This window comes from Impatiens glandulifera, chromosome 1, assembly GCF_907164915.1.
Source record: "Impatiens glandulifera chromosome 1, dImpGla2.1, whole genome shotgun sequence".
Classification (NCBI taxonomy): Eukaryota; Viridiplantae; Streptophyta; class Magnoliopsida; order Ericales; family Balsaminaceae; genus Impatiens; species Impatiens glandulifera.
In genome coordinates this window covers 55,482,870-55,498,022 of record NC_061862.1, presented here as the reverse complement: position 1 = coordinate 55,498,022, position 15,153 = coordinate 55,482,870, and the positions used below count along the sequence as shown (strand labels likewise).

The 15,153-nt window shown below is 29.7% G+C and overlaps 2 protein-coding genes across 2 annotated transcripts; one reads left to right on the top strand and one right to left on the bottom strand.

Moving 5' to 3' along the window:
• The first annotated feature begins 2,461 nt into the window (after nucleotides 1-2,461).
• LOC124941851 (COBW domain-containing protein 1-like) lies at nucleotides 2,462-6,240 on the top strand. The gene is made up of 10 exons (XM_047482215.1): nucleotides 2,462-2,826; nucleotides 3,009-3,074; nucleotides 3,159-3,339; nucleotides 4,116-4,312; nucleotides 4,895-4,945; nucleotides 5,080-5,171; nucleotides 5,282-5,400; nucleotides 5,480-5,574; nucleotides 5,685-5,789; nucleotides 5,881-6,240. The coding sequence occupies exons 1-10, from the start codon at nucleotides 2,509-2,511 to the stop codon at nucleotides 6,016-6,018; spliced, it is 1,362 nt and encodes a 453-aa protein (XP_047338171.1). The 5' UTR covers nucleotides 2,462-2,508; the 3' UTR covers nucleotides 6,019-6,240.
• Nucleotides 6,241-6,915: 675 nt separating this feature from the next.
• Nucleotides 6,916-12,258, bottom strand: LOC124941841 (pyrophosphate-energized vacuolar membrane proton pump). Its single transcript, XM_047482204.1, has 7 exons — nucleotides 11,937-12,258; nucleotides 9,658-10,232; nucleotides 8,641-9,020; nucleotides 8,458-8,544; nucleotides 8,038-8,368; nucleotides 7,538-7,948; nucleotides 6,916-7,450 (listed from the first exon to the last, which is right to left on the bottom strand). The coding sequence occupies exons 1-7, from the start codon at nucleotides 12,190-12,192 to the stop codon at nucleotides 7,184-7,186; spliced, it is 2,307 nt and encodes a 768-aa protein (XP_047338160.1). The 5' UTR covers nucleotides 12,193-12,258; the 3' UTR covers nucleotides 6,916-7,183.
• Nucleotides 12,259-15,153: the final 2,895 nt, after the last annotated feature.

Below are 15,153 nucleotides of genomic sequence, written 5' to 3'. Positions count from 1 at the left end.
CACTCTCTTGAAATTACAATGGGACAGAAAATGTTTTTACCATCCTATTTCGATTCTACTTTGGTGATTTTCTTTTATGTTCTGATCTGTTTTGAAGAATCTTCGCGAGACAACTTTGTACTATATATATATTTTTTAAATAAATAGAATCTTCATCTTATCTCGATTAACTACTTATCAAATCAGGAAAAAACTGTATGCAACGACACCACCCGTAACATAATTGTATAATTCGGTTTCGAAAACCGCATAACAAATTATAATGTTCATATTGTCTATTAAAATAAAGTAAAAATAAAAATAAAATAAGCTTTTTGTCCAAATTTGGCGAAATGTGAGGATATGATTTATTCATCCGAAATAATAATAATAATAATATACTTAAACGATAGATGGTTTGAAATTAGTTATCAAGAATGTTCAAATTTCGACCATAAAGTAAAAATTTATTATACTTTGAATTATGTTCTTCATTTATTTGAAAGATTCAAACTATTTCAAACAAAATTAAATGTAATAAAGAGCAATTTCAAATAAAAAATGTTATCACCTCTCCTAGCCTAGCGGCAAAGGGAAGTGGATACCCCAAGTCCTTAGTCTCTCCAAGGTCCTGAGTTTGAGCTCGTCAGACGGTAAATTTCGTTCGTCTGATTAAATTGGTTGAGTAAATTTACGGGCTATGTGCTTAATTTGCGGGGATTAATCGTACTTCGAAAGAGAATCGGAACCCAACGTTTAAAAAATATATATATAAAATAATTTTAAACAAAAATAAATATATAAGTATCAATTTAAAATAAGATTATTTTAGATATTTAAAACTTAGTTAGATGTACAAGAAGATAATCCTAAAATTAACCCATATCAATAAAAAAAAAATAATAAAAAAATAAGGATATATTTCACTCACATATTAATAATCAAAGGACTATTCTATAATTTTGAAAACATAATAGATACGTGAACAGTGCTAACGCATATTTACGTTTTCATAGAAAATTGATGATACCTTGGTTTTGGATTTAGCAGTGTCGGTCCTGAGATTTGGACTGCCCCAGTCTCGGATAAAAAAAAGATCGAAAATATTGTTGCCCTAAGTCTATTTTAAAAGTGGATTAAAAAAATAGCTTTTAATGAGATTTGAACCCACAATCAACTAAAAATTTTAAATACTTATTTTTCACCACCAAGATATAACCCTTTTTTATTTAAAATTATAATAAATTTAATAAAAATATCTTATTAATTTTAATAATTAGGCTTGTGCTGTCCTGGATTTAGGTGTAAATAGGATATGGTCTAAGCGTATCATCTTAAAAGAAAAGAAAAAAAAATCAATATTTTCTAGACTTAGTTTATTATTGTTTTATTTAATTAATTAAAATTAGATTAATCGACCTCCCATTCCCTTTTATTATTACAATTGAGTGTTTTTAGATTTATTAAGTGATTTAATTTTATAATTTTTTTATAATTATTTAAGGTGGATTAAATATAAAAAAAATAATGGTAAATTTGTTTGAATTAGAATTGGTGTAAAAACAAATATATTTGTATTTATACTATGAGTTACACTTACTTTACAAGTTTAAATTTAAACTATTTAAATAAGAAGAGTAATAGGGAAAGAAATGACGTGTTAATCACATCACTTACTGAAAAAATGATAAAGGGTAAGAGAAATTTAAAAGTTTAATATTTTTTTAACGAATTAGATTGTGTCACGTAATTCTCTCTCAAATTTCCTCTTCACATTATTTCTCTTTTAAGTAATTCTAAACTCCACAATTATTCAACTTATACTTTTTAAGTCAATATTTTAAACACTTGTATAAATTGAATTTGAAAGTTTTAGTTATTTAGTAAAATCTTTAACATTAGATAATGTGAATTTGTGTATTGAAAGTTTTGATGCTCTTTGATATCTATCATGATATAGAAAATTTATTATATATTATTAATGATTTATTATGATATAAAATAAGATAAATATGTTTAATTAAAAAATATATATTAAATTAACACACTACCACCACTCACAACATAATGGTATAATTCGATTGGCAGAAAATGTTGTTACCATCCCAGCCGATTTTATTTCGGTGATTTTTGTTTATTATCAATTTATCATTCTGGTTCTGATCGATCTTGAGGATTCCTCGTGGGATAACTTTGTAATATATATGTTTTAAAATAATTAGAATCTTTGTCTCATTCCGATTAATTACTTATCAAATCGGGAAAAAATCGTCTATAACGACACCACCCGTAACATAATTGTATAATTCAATTTCGAAAACCGCATAACAAATTATAAGGGTTATATTGTCTATTAAAATAAAGTAAAAAAAAAAAAATAAGCTCTTTGTCCAAATTCGGCAAAATGTGAGGATATGATTTATTCATCCGAAATAATAATAATAATAATAATAATATATATAAATGAAGCAAAGCCTGAAAACCCTCTGATTTGGATTTTTTATACAGTTGCTGCTGCTGCTGGCTGCCATGGCTACAATAATGTCGACGGACGTAACAAAGACCTTCATTGGACTGGCCAAGATTCAGAGGACCGCCGCCTTCCGTCTTTTCTGGGGAAACCCACTTTCTCCTCAATCTCGGAATCTCCGAACTTTAGCCGTCCAACCAACTATTCCTAGAACTCTCAATTGGTCCATCCGGAAACGCTTTAATCGTCGCTTTACGGCTGCTGCTTCTGCGACGGAAACTCCCCAGAGTGATAATGGTTCCGACGTCTTATCCAAGATTCCTCCGGATGACAGAATCCCCGCCACCATTATTACCGGTTTCTTAGGCTCTGGAAAGGTGCAAACTTGACTCATGCTTTATAAATTGTTAGCTCGTTATATGCTCGCGGTCTTAAAGTTTTGAAATGGGTTTTATGTGGTGGACGAATCTTGGTTATATGCTCACGGTCTTAAAAGTTTTGAACTAGGCTGCAATAGATTTTTAAGTTATTTATTGAATTCTCTATGAATTGTTGACAGACTACTTTATTAAATCATATATTGACTGCGGATCATGGGAAGCGAATTGCAGTCATCGAAAATGAGGCAAGTGATTAGTGATTAATGTTTGTGGCTGTTGATTTTACTTTAAATGCGTATGAGCTTGAACTTTCATATCAAATTTTGCAGTTTGGTGAAGTAGATATAGATGGTTCATTGGTAGCTGCCAAGGCTGCTGGGGTTGAGGACATAATAATGCTCAATAATGGTTGTCTCTGCTGTACAGTAAGGGGTGATCTTGTTAGAATGATTGCCGAATTGGTTAGTAAGAAGAAAGGTCGCTTCGATCATATTGTTATAGAAACTACAGGTGACGAAGAAGATTCTGTGGCTTTTTGCTTCATGTCTCGGTTTATTTGATACAAATGATTTCTTCTCTAGTCCCTTTTTGTGTGACATAGATGTATTTTCGTATATCTATATTTACTACAATACCTATAAAATCTACTGTGGAATTTAGGGTAGGTAAATCGTGTGTTAATCCTATTCCAAGGGTCATGCCCTTTAAATACATAGATCACAATGTACACATTAATTTTAGGGTAAATTTCTATCTTAGAATTATGAGCAAGCTGAGTTGTATAGATGTACATGCCCAACTTGCAACTTACCTCTTCAAATCTCATTCGTGCAAGAGCCTTGGTGAGGATATCTGATCAGTTGTTGGAATGTAACAGTTCAAATTTTATTTGCCTTTAATCTTCCCCAATATGAAGTCTGTCAATCTCATCATGCTTGGTTCTGTCATGATGAACTTGGTTTTTAACAATGCTGATAGTATTGTATCTGCATTTGCTACAATACATTCCTAAGAGACGTTTAGCAAAGATCTTTGATTCGATTCCCAATAAGAATGCTTTGATTGAAGTGGGGGCATATTTGTGGGGGTCATATGCTAGCTTCTTACGTGGAAATGTGGAATAAACCCTGGATTTTAAAAGAATAAAAATTGCTTCAATACATTTAAAATTTACTTTCATCAATTAAAACGTCTTGGTGCATTGGATGCGTGTCACATAAAATAGGACAGTTGAAGTGTTTATGATCCTCATCTTATTGAATTTCGTCATACATTTTGCTTTGCAGGACTGGCAAATCCAGCTCCAATTATTCAAACATTTTATGCAGAGGATCAAGTTTTTAATGAAGTTAAGCTTGATGGTGTTGTAACTCTAGTTGATGCTAAACATGCTGCCTTTCATTTGGACGAAGTTAAGCCAAAGGGAGTAGTAAATGAAGCAGTTGAACAGATTGCATACGCTGACCGCATTATAGTAAACAAGGTACTCAATGGAATTTCTTAGTTTACCCTCAGTATTTGAAATAGCTAGTTGAGTCCCTTGTTTTGTGATAACAAGACATGAGATTGCTCCTGATCAAACAGTGATTTTCGTTAACACATGAGTTTAGGACCATTTGTGTTGCTGCTAACTGTTATTTTTATTTTTCACAATGTTCATTTCATTTTAAGAAGTTTGTTCTGAGTAACGACAAAGTACAATAAAGAAACATAAGAGCTTAAATATGCATGTGCGTAAATGAGCAAAAGCCGTCAATACTGCGAAAACCCAACTTCTAGTGAAGTCTCATCACCCTATTTGGTTTCTCTGTCTTTTAAAGCCAGCAACTTAGGTATTTCTAAACTTCTTCCCACTTGTACTGTTGATTTCTCGAAAGGGAACATAGTTATCATGTCAACAGTATTGAATGTGTGGGTATCTTGTTCCTGATATTAAGCTAAAATGAGAGCAATTTCGTTGAGGGTTAATTTGAAAAGATGATAAAATGTAGGATCAACATAATTTCTCCCTTTATGGTATAATTATTGCTTTATACATGACTTGTGCATCTCAATGAATTTACAGATTGATCTTGTTGGAGAACAGCAAATTGCTTCATTGACTCAGCGGATAAAGGTCAGTATGATAAGTGTAAAATATTTCATTTTTCTCGTCTCTTTTGTTCTATCTCCTATTCATTATTGTTTGTTCCTACTCTAATCTATTTGGGGCCTCTATTGATATGAATATACCAAACATGTCGAGCTCAGAACATAAATGGGATGGCTCATTTAAAACGGACAGAATTTGGAAAAGTGGATTTGGATTATGTCCTTGGAATTGGAGGTTTTGACTTAGAGAGGTAATTGTCTTATGCCATTCTTTTTTGTGAATTTTAAATTTATTGTGTCACACAAGGAATATTATGATATAATTTTCTTATAAGCTAGTTTTTTTAAAAATATTTTACAGAATTGAAAGTGTTGTCAATGCTGAAGGTAAAGAGGAAGATCATGTTGATGACCATCATCATGAACATGATCACCATCATGAACATGATCATGACCACAAACATCATCACCATGAACATGGTAAAAGCAATTTGTGAGAGCTTTCTTGTTATAACATTTTCTGTGATCAGATGTACTAATAATTTTGATATGTAAATAGATCATGGTCATCATGCCCATGGCCATGACCACACTCATGATCCTGGTGTGTCTTCAGTTAGCATAGTATGCGAGGGAAGCTTAGACCTTGAAAAGGTTAGTTTAATCAAATCAACCACACCTAACAATTTCTGGGTAAATTTTCTTTTTAGGATAAAAGTTTAATTTTCTATATATATTTGGTCGTTGCATATCCTGTTTTGCAGGCTAACATGTGGCTAGGTACATTGCTGATGGATAGGAGTGAGGATATATATAGGATGAAGGGTCTCTTGTCTGTGGATGGCATGAATGAACGATTTGTTTTCCAGGTGATTAGAAGACTCTCCCCACAAACTACAATTGTTTTCTTTATAACAATAATCTTCCTATATAATGTATCTTGATTTCCATATACAACAGGGAGTTCATGATGTATTTCAAGGTTCCCCGGACAGGCTGTGGCAGTCTGATGAAGCAAGAGTAAACAAGATTGTGTTCATTGGCAAAAACTTGGACAGGAAAGAATTGGAGACGGGATTTAAGGCGTGTTTGATCTGATGATAAGCTTGAGTGCTGTTGATGTTTGGTTGGTTATACCAGGTTATGTTTATGTACTAGTTACTTACTAATTGAGAAGTTACCATACCATCCATTTTCCTTTCCAAAGACAGCGAATTTTTTCCATCAGAGATGATAATTCCTTTAAGTTAAGAGGCCTATTTTGCATGTAGAATCTATTGTGTTTACATGAAAAGGGTCCTTCAATCTTACGGCATGCCAATGGGGTTCCCATAAGGGTTGGGTAAACCGTAAATCAATAATCAAATTTTTCTGGGTCGGGTAAATCTGTAACCAAAATTTTCGGGTACTCCCTCGTTTACCCGTTAGATACCCAATCAAAAAAACAGGACCAAAACTTTTTTTTATTTTAATATTGAATTTTATAAACATGAAAACAAATGTAATATTGTCAATTGTGTTTTTTATAAATTTTCTTCAGTTTAAGTCCCACATAAGATTAATAGTTACACTTAAAATTTAAAAAACAAAAAATTTGAATACTCTTATGTTTTTAAGTGGTTATATTTTATCTCTAAATGTAATTGATGGTGGAATAAATGATTGAATACATTAAATGAAATGTGTTAAAATGTTAATTGAGTTAAAATTATGTTATCTGTCAAACAAATATAAAATGAGTTTATAAATTAACAAATCAAAATTAAGTTAAAAAAAAAAAGAGAAAAAGATTGGGTCTGGATTGAATATGGCATCGCCAGTTCCTATAACCAATCAATTCGAGTACTTTAGCTATCCTATATTTTTAGGGGCAAGTCTTCCATCATCAATTGACTTGACAAATGTCAAAACAAGATATAATAAATAATATGAAAGACAATAAGTAAAATGAGATGCATATATAGATCCCTCAATATCCATCCATAGAGTTTGCCCTGAAGAGAACAAAAAGATCAAATCTATCTGGAGACAAGACTCCCCAAGAACAAATAAATCAAGTTTTAACAACATAACATTACTACTACTACAACAACTACTAAACAACATTCCCTTAAGATCATCAAAAACCTGCCAAGAATCGTCATCATCATCTTATACTACTACTAGTACTACTGCTACCCACCAAACTAACTCTTAAAAAAACCCATTGTCTGATGGAATCAATCGAACACAATCATAATAACAGGAAAAAGGATTGACCTGTTTAGAAAATCTTGAAAAGGATACCACCATGGGTAGCAAAGAAGGGAGCAAAAACGAGTGACTCAACTGCCATAAGCTTGATAAGAATGTTTAGCGATGGACCTGAAGTGTCCTTCAAAGGGTCCCCAATTGTGTCCCCAATAACCGCTGCCTTGTGACACTCCGACCCTTTTGGCCCAAGCGACCGAGCATGCTCAGATGCACCGGCCTCAATGTACTTCTTCGCATTATCCCATGCTCCGCCCGTGTTCGATGCTGATATTGCTATCTGTTATTCAATTAAAGTTTTTTTTTAACCAGGTTCATATCCAATCAAACAATTAATTAATTAATAAATTAATTGATTCCTACATACCTGGACTCCGGACACAAGAGCTCCTGCAAGCACCCCAGAGAGAGTCTCCACACCGAAGAAAGTTCCAACAATGAGCGGCGTAAGCATCACGAGGGCACCAGGTGGTATCATCTCCTTTATCGACGCGTCCGTTGAGATCTTGACACATGTCGCGTAGTCGGGCTTCGTCAGACCTTCCATGATACCTGGAATCGTGTTAAATTGCCTCCTAACCTCCTCAACCATCTTCAGTGCAGCACTTCCCACACTTTTCATTGTCATCGCAGAGAACCAGTAAGGGAGCATCGCACCCACCAATAGCCCGATGAAAACTTTTGGAGTCAAAACATCCACCGTTGTGATCGATGCTCGGCTCACAAAAGCACCAAACAAAGCCAACGACACCAATGCAGCTGATCCAATTGCAAATCCCTGCCCCCATTCCCCAAAGAAACCAATTTATAATATCAAACTGATAAGTAAAAATAACTTTTTCATGATAGATATCTCTCTTTACACACCTTTCCAATGGCAGCAGTTGTGTTCCCTGCAGCATCAAGAGCATCTGTTCTCTCACGGATCCTGTGGCTCATCCCCGCCATCTCAGCAATGCCACCAGCATTGTCACTGATGGGACCATATGCATCAATAGCCAATCCAGTCGCAATCGTGCTCAGCATGCCAAGTGCAGCTACCGCAATACCATACATGGCAGCAAAACTGAAACTTACAAATATGCTAAATGCAATCGCAAAGATTGGTACAATCACCGACTTGTATCCCAAGGCAAGACCAAATATTACGTTAGTTGCAGCACCAGTTCGACACGAATCAGCAACATCTTGCACAGGGCTTCAATAAGGATAAAAAATAATAAGTTTATTGGATTGGATTGGGGTTTGTTTGCATTATACATAGAGGAAAAGATAAACATTGTTTACCTATATGCATTGCTAGTATAATACTCTGTCACGAAGCCTATTATAAGTCCAGCCCAGAGCCCAACAGCCACACACAGGAAAAGCTGCCTGAAAAGTACAAAAGAACAAAAAAAAAATGAATTCACCACATATCTCTTCTCTTGTTTTCTCAATTTATTTCGTTTCAATACTCTTTCTGCTTACCAATTCTTGACGACCTTCTGAGTACCAAAATTGAAAATAGTGAAGGAGGATGGAAGAGCAATCCAGCTTACTATAGCAATCCCCACAGTCATGAGAACAGTTGAAATAATAAGCTGCTTCTTCAATGCTGGTTCAATTTCCTTAACAGCCTTGATTTCAAAGAAGTCCGTTGCAAAAAGGGTAGTGATCAAGCAAACTATAATACCCACAGAGCTGATGAGCAGGGGATAAAACATAGCAGTTAGATCATGGTTGATTCCAAAAGATGAAATAGAGGCCACAACAAGTGCAGCACAGGATGATTCTGCATATGACCCAAAAAGATCAGATCCCATTCCAGCAATATCTCCCACATTGTCACCAACATTGTCAGCAATAACCTGAAAAAACAAGCATATAAATAACTAAATATATCATCACAACACTAAAATTCTAAAAAAGATTTAGTATCAGGAACAATGAAATATAACATACTAATAATACTAAGCTATTCATTAAGCATTAAAAAGTATTACACTATTTCTGCTTCAGCTTTAGTTAATGGACTGTTTGGTTATGAGAATTTGTCAATGTGCTAAAAAAAATTGGGCCAAAATCCAAAATTTTGGCACAATTTAGGCTCATTCTTAAATGACCCTAAATCCAAAAATATAAAACATAAAATTTAATTTGTCTGTTTGTGCCATTGCTCCCCAACCCAAACCCTCTAAATAGTAAGGGTAAAATGGTAAAAATGCAAATATGAAAAGTGGATAAAAATGTACAAAAGATTTTATAACAAAGATGTTTCATCTATTTCAATCACTATTCAACTTTCATACCAAATGCTACTTTGACAATTTACCAATGTAATTGTAGCAGTGATTAGTGATTGTGATAAAATACCAGTTTTCAAATAGGCTCAAATAGGATTAATGAATTAAATTGCATTCATTGAAAATATCAAACTAGCTTTATACTAACTAAACCTATTCAAATAAGAAATATTGTATGTAATTTACGAAACATAGTACTTACAGCTGGGTTCCTTGGATCATCTTCTGGAATATTCCTTTCAACCTTTCCTACAAGATCAGCACCAACATCAGCAGCCTTGGTGTAGATTCCTCCACCAACTCTGCCAAATAAAGCCATGGATGATCCACCAAGACCATAACCAGTAATAGCCTCAAAAAGTCCTTCCCAGTCATCCCCATAGTAAAGCTTGAACACGTTGATTGTAATGTACAAGACCAACAGCCCATTAGCAGCTAGAAGAAAACCCATTACTGCCCCTGACCTAAAGGCGGTTATGAAAGCTTTCCCAACTCCTTTTCTTGCTTCTAGAGTTGTCCTTGCATTAGCATAGGTCGCAATCTTCATTCCAAGGAAACCAGAGATGAGAGAGGTTATAGCACCAAGTAAGAACGAAACCGTGCTGAAGAAGGCAGTTGCCAGTGCTGGCTTGCAAGTCATTCCCTTATTATAGGTACAAGGTTGGCTCTTCGTGCTAAAGCCCTCAACAGACCCCAAGAAAAGGAATATCAAGACAGCAAATGCAATCATGAAGAGCCCAACATACTGGTATTCGGTATACAGAAATGATGTTGCGCCTGTTACATTAAATTAACATATATTATTAGCATTCAGAGAAAAATAAAAACAGTCCAATACTTGGTCATAAAAAACTGATGTAATATTTTTATATCATCAATAAAAAATCTAAATAAGCTAACCATGGTTGATAAAGATCCCTCAAAATATTATATAGGATGTTGGACATTGTATATTTGAAATTATTCATAAACCCTAACCTGTTTAGTATAACGCAGCTTCACAGCTTCTTATTTACATAAATGAATTGTTTAAATCATATATGAGAATTACTGCAAGAGCATGTGGATGTTTTAATTCATTACAATGAATTCTAGATAGGCTAAATCTTAAGATAATAAATCAGAAAGTAAAAATAAATTAAAATATACTCAAGATTCCTCTTTTGGCACCAAAGATGTGAAAGAGGAAAACTTATTTTCACTCAGGAAGTTAGCATAACCTATGTGAACAATCTTTGCACCTTAAGTCTTAAGATGAACAATTTTCTGAATGTTGAGAAGAAAAGGGCTTGTTTGATGTGATTTATTTGAATTTAATCTAAATAAACCACCATCCCATCATCAATCTCCTTCAATCAATTACTATTACTTTGTTTTTTTATAACATTTTAAATAGTTAGATATTTTAGACATTTTATCCAAATAAACTACTTTGTACATCAAACAAGTTTTTCTAAATAAATAAATAAACAGTTTATATTTGCAAAAAAACCCAAGATCAAAAGCTCAAGGTACTCAACCCCATTGCAATCACTCAAAAGAAAAATGAAGTTGAGTAAATAACATATGGCATGATGGGTTTGGCCAGAACATCAAGCAGATCTAGCCCAAAGGCACTGTCTGGAGAAGGTATCCTTAGAATAATGTCATGAATTATTATTTACTACAAGTACATGGGTTCATTTTATGCAATAGTTTAGACCACTTAGATGTGAAAGTGAAGATATAAGGAGTAGAGGCTATTAGCCTATAGAGGGTTAAGCTTCTCATCTAAAGGCTTAGGTCATTTCTTTCCCCTCTCTTCTTGTATATGTTATCACATCCCCTTCTAATTGTACAAATAATTATCAATAAGTGGCATACTAGTTGAACAAACCAACTCCAAGTGAGTGCTTTACCTTAATAAAAATATTAAAACATTTGTATTCTAGATCAGGTAGATTGTATGTTAAAAAATAATCTTTAAAATCGATATTAAAATCCAATCTAAAAAAAGATGCATTTAATTTTCAAATTTATAAAGTAGATTCTTCATTGAGATGCATTTTTTAAATATTAAATAAAAAAAAAGCCCCCCAAACCGAGGATTAAATTACAATAATCCCAAATCACATGCTCTTCCTAATTGAAGAAAGAGCATACATATGAGAAGCATTTAAAAAAAATGCTTAAACCCAGAAAACACAAGATTGGGATTCTGATCACGTGCATCTCACGTGCAAGGAATATCAATAATTAATTAATTAATTAACAAAGAGCATCAAGACAGAAACTTTATTTGCATACAAACGAAATATGGACCATACTTCCCCTAGTTATGGAAACTATCTCCTGAATAAAACAAATAATATAATTGCTCATTATGAAACCCTAATTTCTCGCCCTATAAGAACTCAGACTCAATCGAAGCTTTAGTCCTAGAGATCTAAAATGGAAATAAATAATAATAATAAATAAATTAGATCCAGATGGAAACTTCACCTTCAGATATGGCATTCTGAATTTCAGCACATTTAAGGACGACATTATGATCATTGATGCTTTCCTCTTCCTCAATCAGATAATCATTATTGTAACCGTTCTTCTTGTTCGTCGGAGAACTACCGACGTTTCCATCCGGCGAAACCTTCACGCGGGACACCAAATACCACTGAAACAACGAGAAGATAATCCCGATTGCCGAACACACCGGAATAATTATCTGTGTACCAAGATCCGACAACAATACCGCCCCCATTGTTGCAAGATCGAAACCCTAGAGCGAGAGAGAGAGAGAGAAAAAAAAAATGTGAACTGTTAATATATAGATAAATGAAGATGGATAAAGAATATAGGCGGAGTTACATGGTGTGTGCGATCATACCTTCGTTTCAGTACACCTTCATTTTGAGTCGTGTGATTTTACTGTAATAATGTAAAAGGATAAGGCGGGAAGAGAAATTTATGGTTTGGATAAGAATTTAGCGCGTGTAATACACGCTTGAACTAGATTACTTTTCTTCTTTATGGACTAACCTTTTTTTTAGCTAGTCTATTTTATGTATTATTTATCTCAGACCCAAATATTTACATGTTTTGACTTTATATGTTTCTAACATATGTTAATATCTTTTTTAACAATGATTTTTATTTTCTAAAAAAATCATTGTAACATCATGTAAAAAGATTGTCAAAAAATTCATTTCTTTCATTAATTTTTATATTAGAAATAAACAAAATCACTCTCAATTTTTCTCTTTCTCTTTTAGTGAATTTTAAAGAACAACTGTGACAAATGTTTTTTTCTTCTAAAAATAACTAATGAGACAAAAATTGAATCTACCAAAAGGTAAAATTTTTAAATATTTATTTTTTTTATCTAGACATCATTTATATATATATAAACATTATAAGCTATAAATTATCTTACCTGTTTTTTTATAATATATGAAAATTTTATTAAAAGAAATGAATGAAAATCAGAATACCTCATCCACTATTATAATCACTATTTTTATATTTTTATGTCTCTTCACTTTATCTATATTATCTCATTGCAATAAGCATCTATTAACCCTAAACCCTTATCACAGATTAAACAAAATTTTATTTTACAAGTTAAAAATTAAACAAATTTGAGTAACTAATTATCATAATCAATTTTCTCCAACATTTTATATAAGAAAATCGTTCAGTTATGAAAGATCGGAATTAATCACAAGTTATTTATATTTTTTCAGATTTTTTTTTAGTTTTTTAGGTATATATTTTCTTAATTAAATATAAATATTTAAACTATTGTATATTAAATTTTATTTGGTTTAAAAGTTCTATAGGAAAATTCTAGATATAAAGTTATAATAACATATTTTTAAATTTAACTCTCTTTTATTATTTTATTTTCTATCATTTTCTAATTATTTTTATTAAAAAATAATTATTTCGTTTTTATTTTATTTTAATTATTTTATTTAATAATATACTTTTAAAAAAAATATAATGATTTTTTTTAAAATAATAAATTAAATGTTTAAAATAATAATAATAATATAATATTTTATATAAAAGATATGCAACTAATTAATAATTTTAAAATATTAATACAAAATATAATAATTAATAATTTTAATTTTTGATTTTATAATTTTTAGTTTTTTTATAATTTACTTATGCTTATTTTTATAATATATAATATTTTAAATTAAAATATTATTTATATAGAACTAATAATTATTTTGTTTCATATTATATATATATATATATTACAAATATTTATTTATATATTTATAAATAATTAATAATTTAAAATATTAAAATTATTAAATAAATATTTTTTTCAAAATAATTAAAAAAAATAAATTATTTTAAAAAAAAAATAAAATAATAAAAATATTTAAATAATGTATATAGAATAAATAAAGATTATTTATTTTTTACAATTAATAAAAGATATATTTAAAAAAATATTATTAAAATTTATATAGTAATAACAAAAATAAATTATTGATCGTATTGGTATTTTGTATTTCTTTCATTTTATATAATACTCTATATAAAAAAAAATGTACAATTACTTAATAATTTTAAATAATAATACAAAAATATGATAATATATTATTTTAAATTTTGATTTTATCATTTTTACTTTTATGATAATTAAATCTTATTTATTATAATATATAAAGTATAATTATATATATATACTACCAATATATTACTATTAATTATATTATATTTATTGATTTATATATATATATATATAATTGATAATTTTAAAATATTAACATTATTATTTAAAAGAAAGTAATTATATTAATAAATAAATAAACAAAAAAAATATTTAATTAAAAAAATAAAACAAATAATAAATATTTAAATTAAATATATATATATATATATATTTAATATTATAATTTATACTATTAATATAATAAAATTTTCATAAATACTAAAATAATTATATTTATAATACTAAAATTAAAATATAAATATATATTTTCTTAATATTTTAATTGTTATAATATTAATAAATATATATAATAAAATTATTGATTTTTTGTTTAATATTTGTAGACTTTTATTTAAAAATTTGAGTATTTTATTTATTATATTATTAATTTTTTATTAATATAAAATTATTATAAGTTAATATTAATTCATAATTATTAAAAACAGATATATTATTATTTTTAAATAAAATATATTTAATATCTAAAAAATTAAATAAATTATTGCTGTAGTATATTATATTTAATAATGTTAACTTTAAAATAATAAAACATTTATTTAAATATTAGTTTTATTAATTATTAAATATGTATAGTTTTATTAATTATTAAATATGTATTCTAAGAAAAGTAAAATAATTTATTTTTATATAATTATTAAAAAAATTAATTAATTAATTATTTTAATTTATAAGCTTTTATTATTATTATTATTTATAATAAATTTAAAATAAAACCTCTTATATTATTATTTTGAAATAAATAAATTTAATTAAAATTATTAAATATATTATAATAATACTTTTTATCAAAAAAATAAAATAAAATATTAATTAATTATCTATTACCTATTACCATCATCTATTTTTCAAAATTCAGAAACTCATTCATCCACTATTGCATAACCAATAAGTATATATATGTCAACTACCAAATAATTAATCAAATTCAAAAAATTTCTCTAATCAAATTCAAAACAAATTTAATTTCTC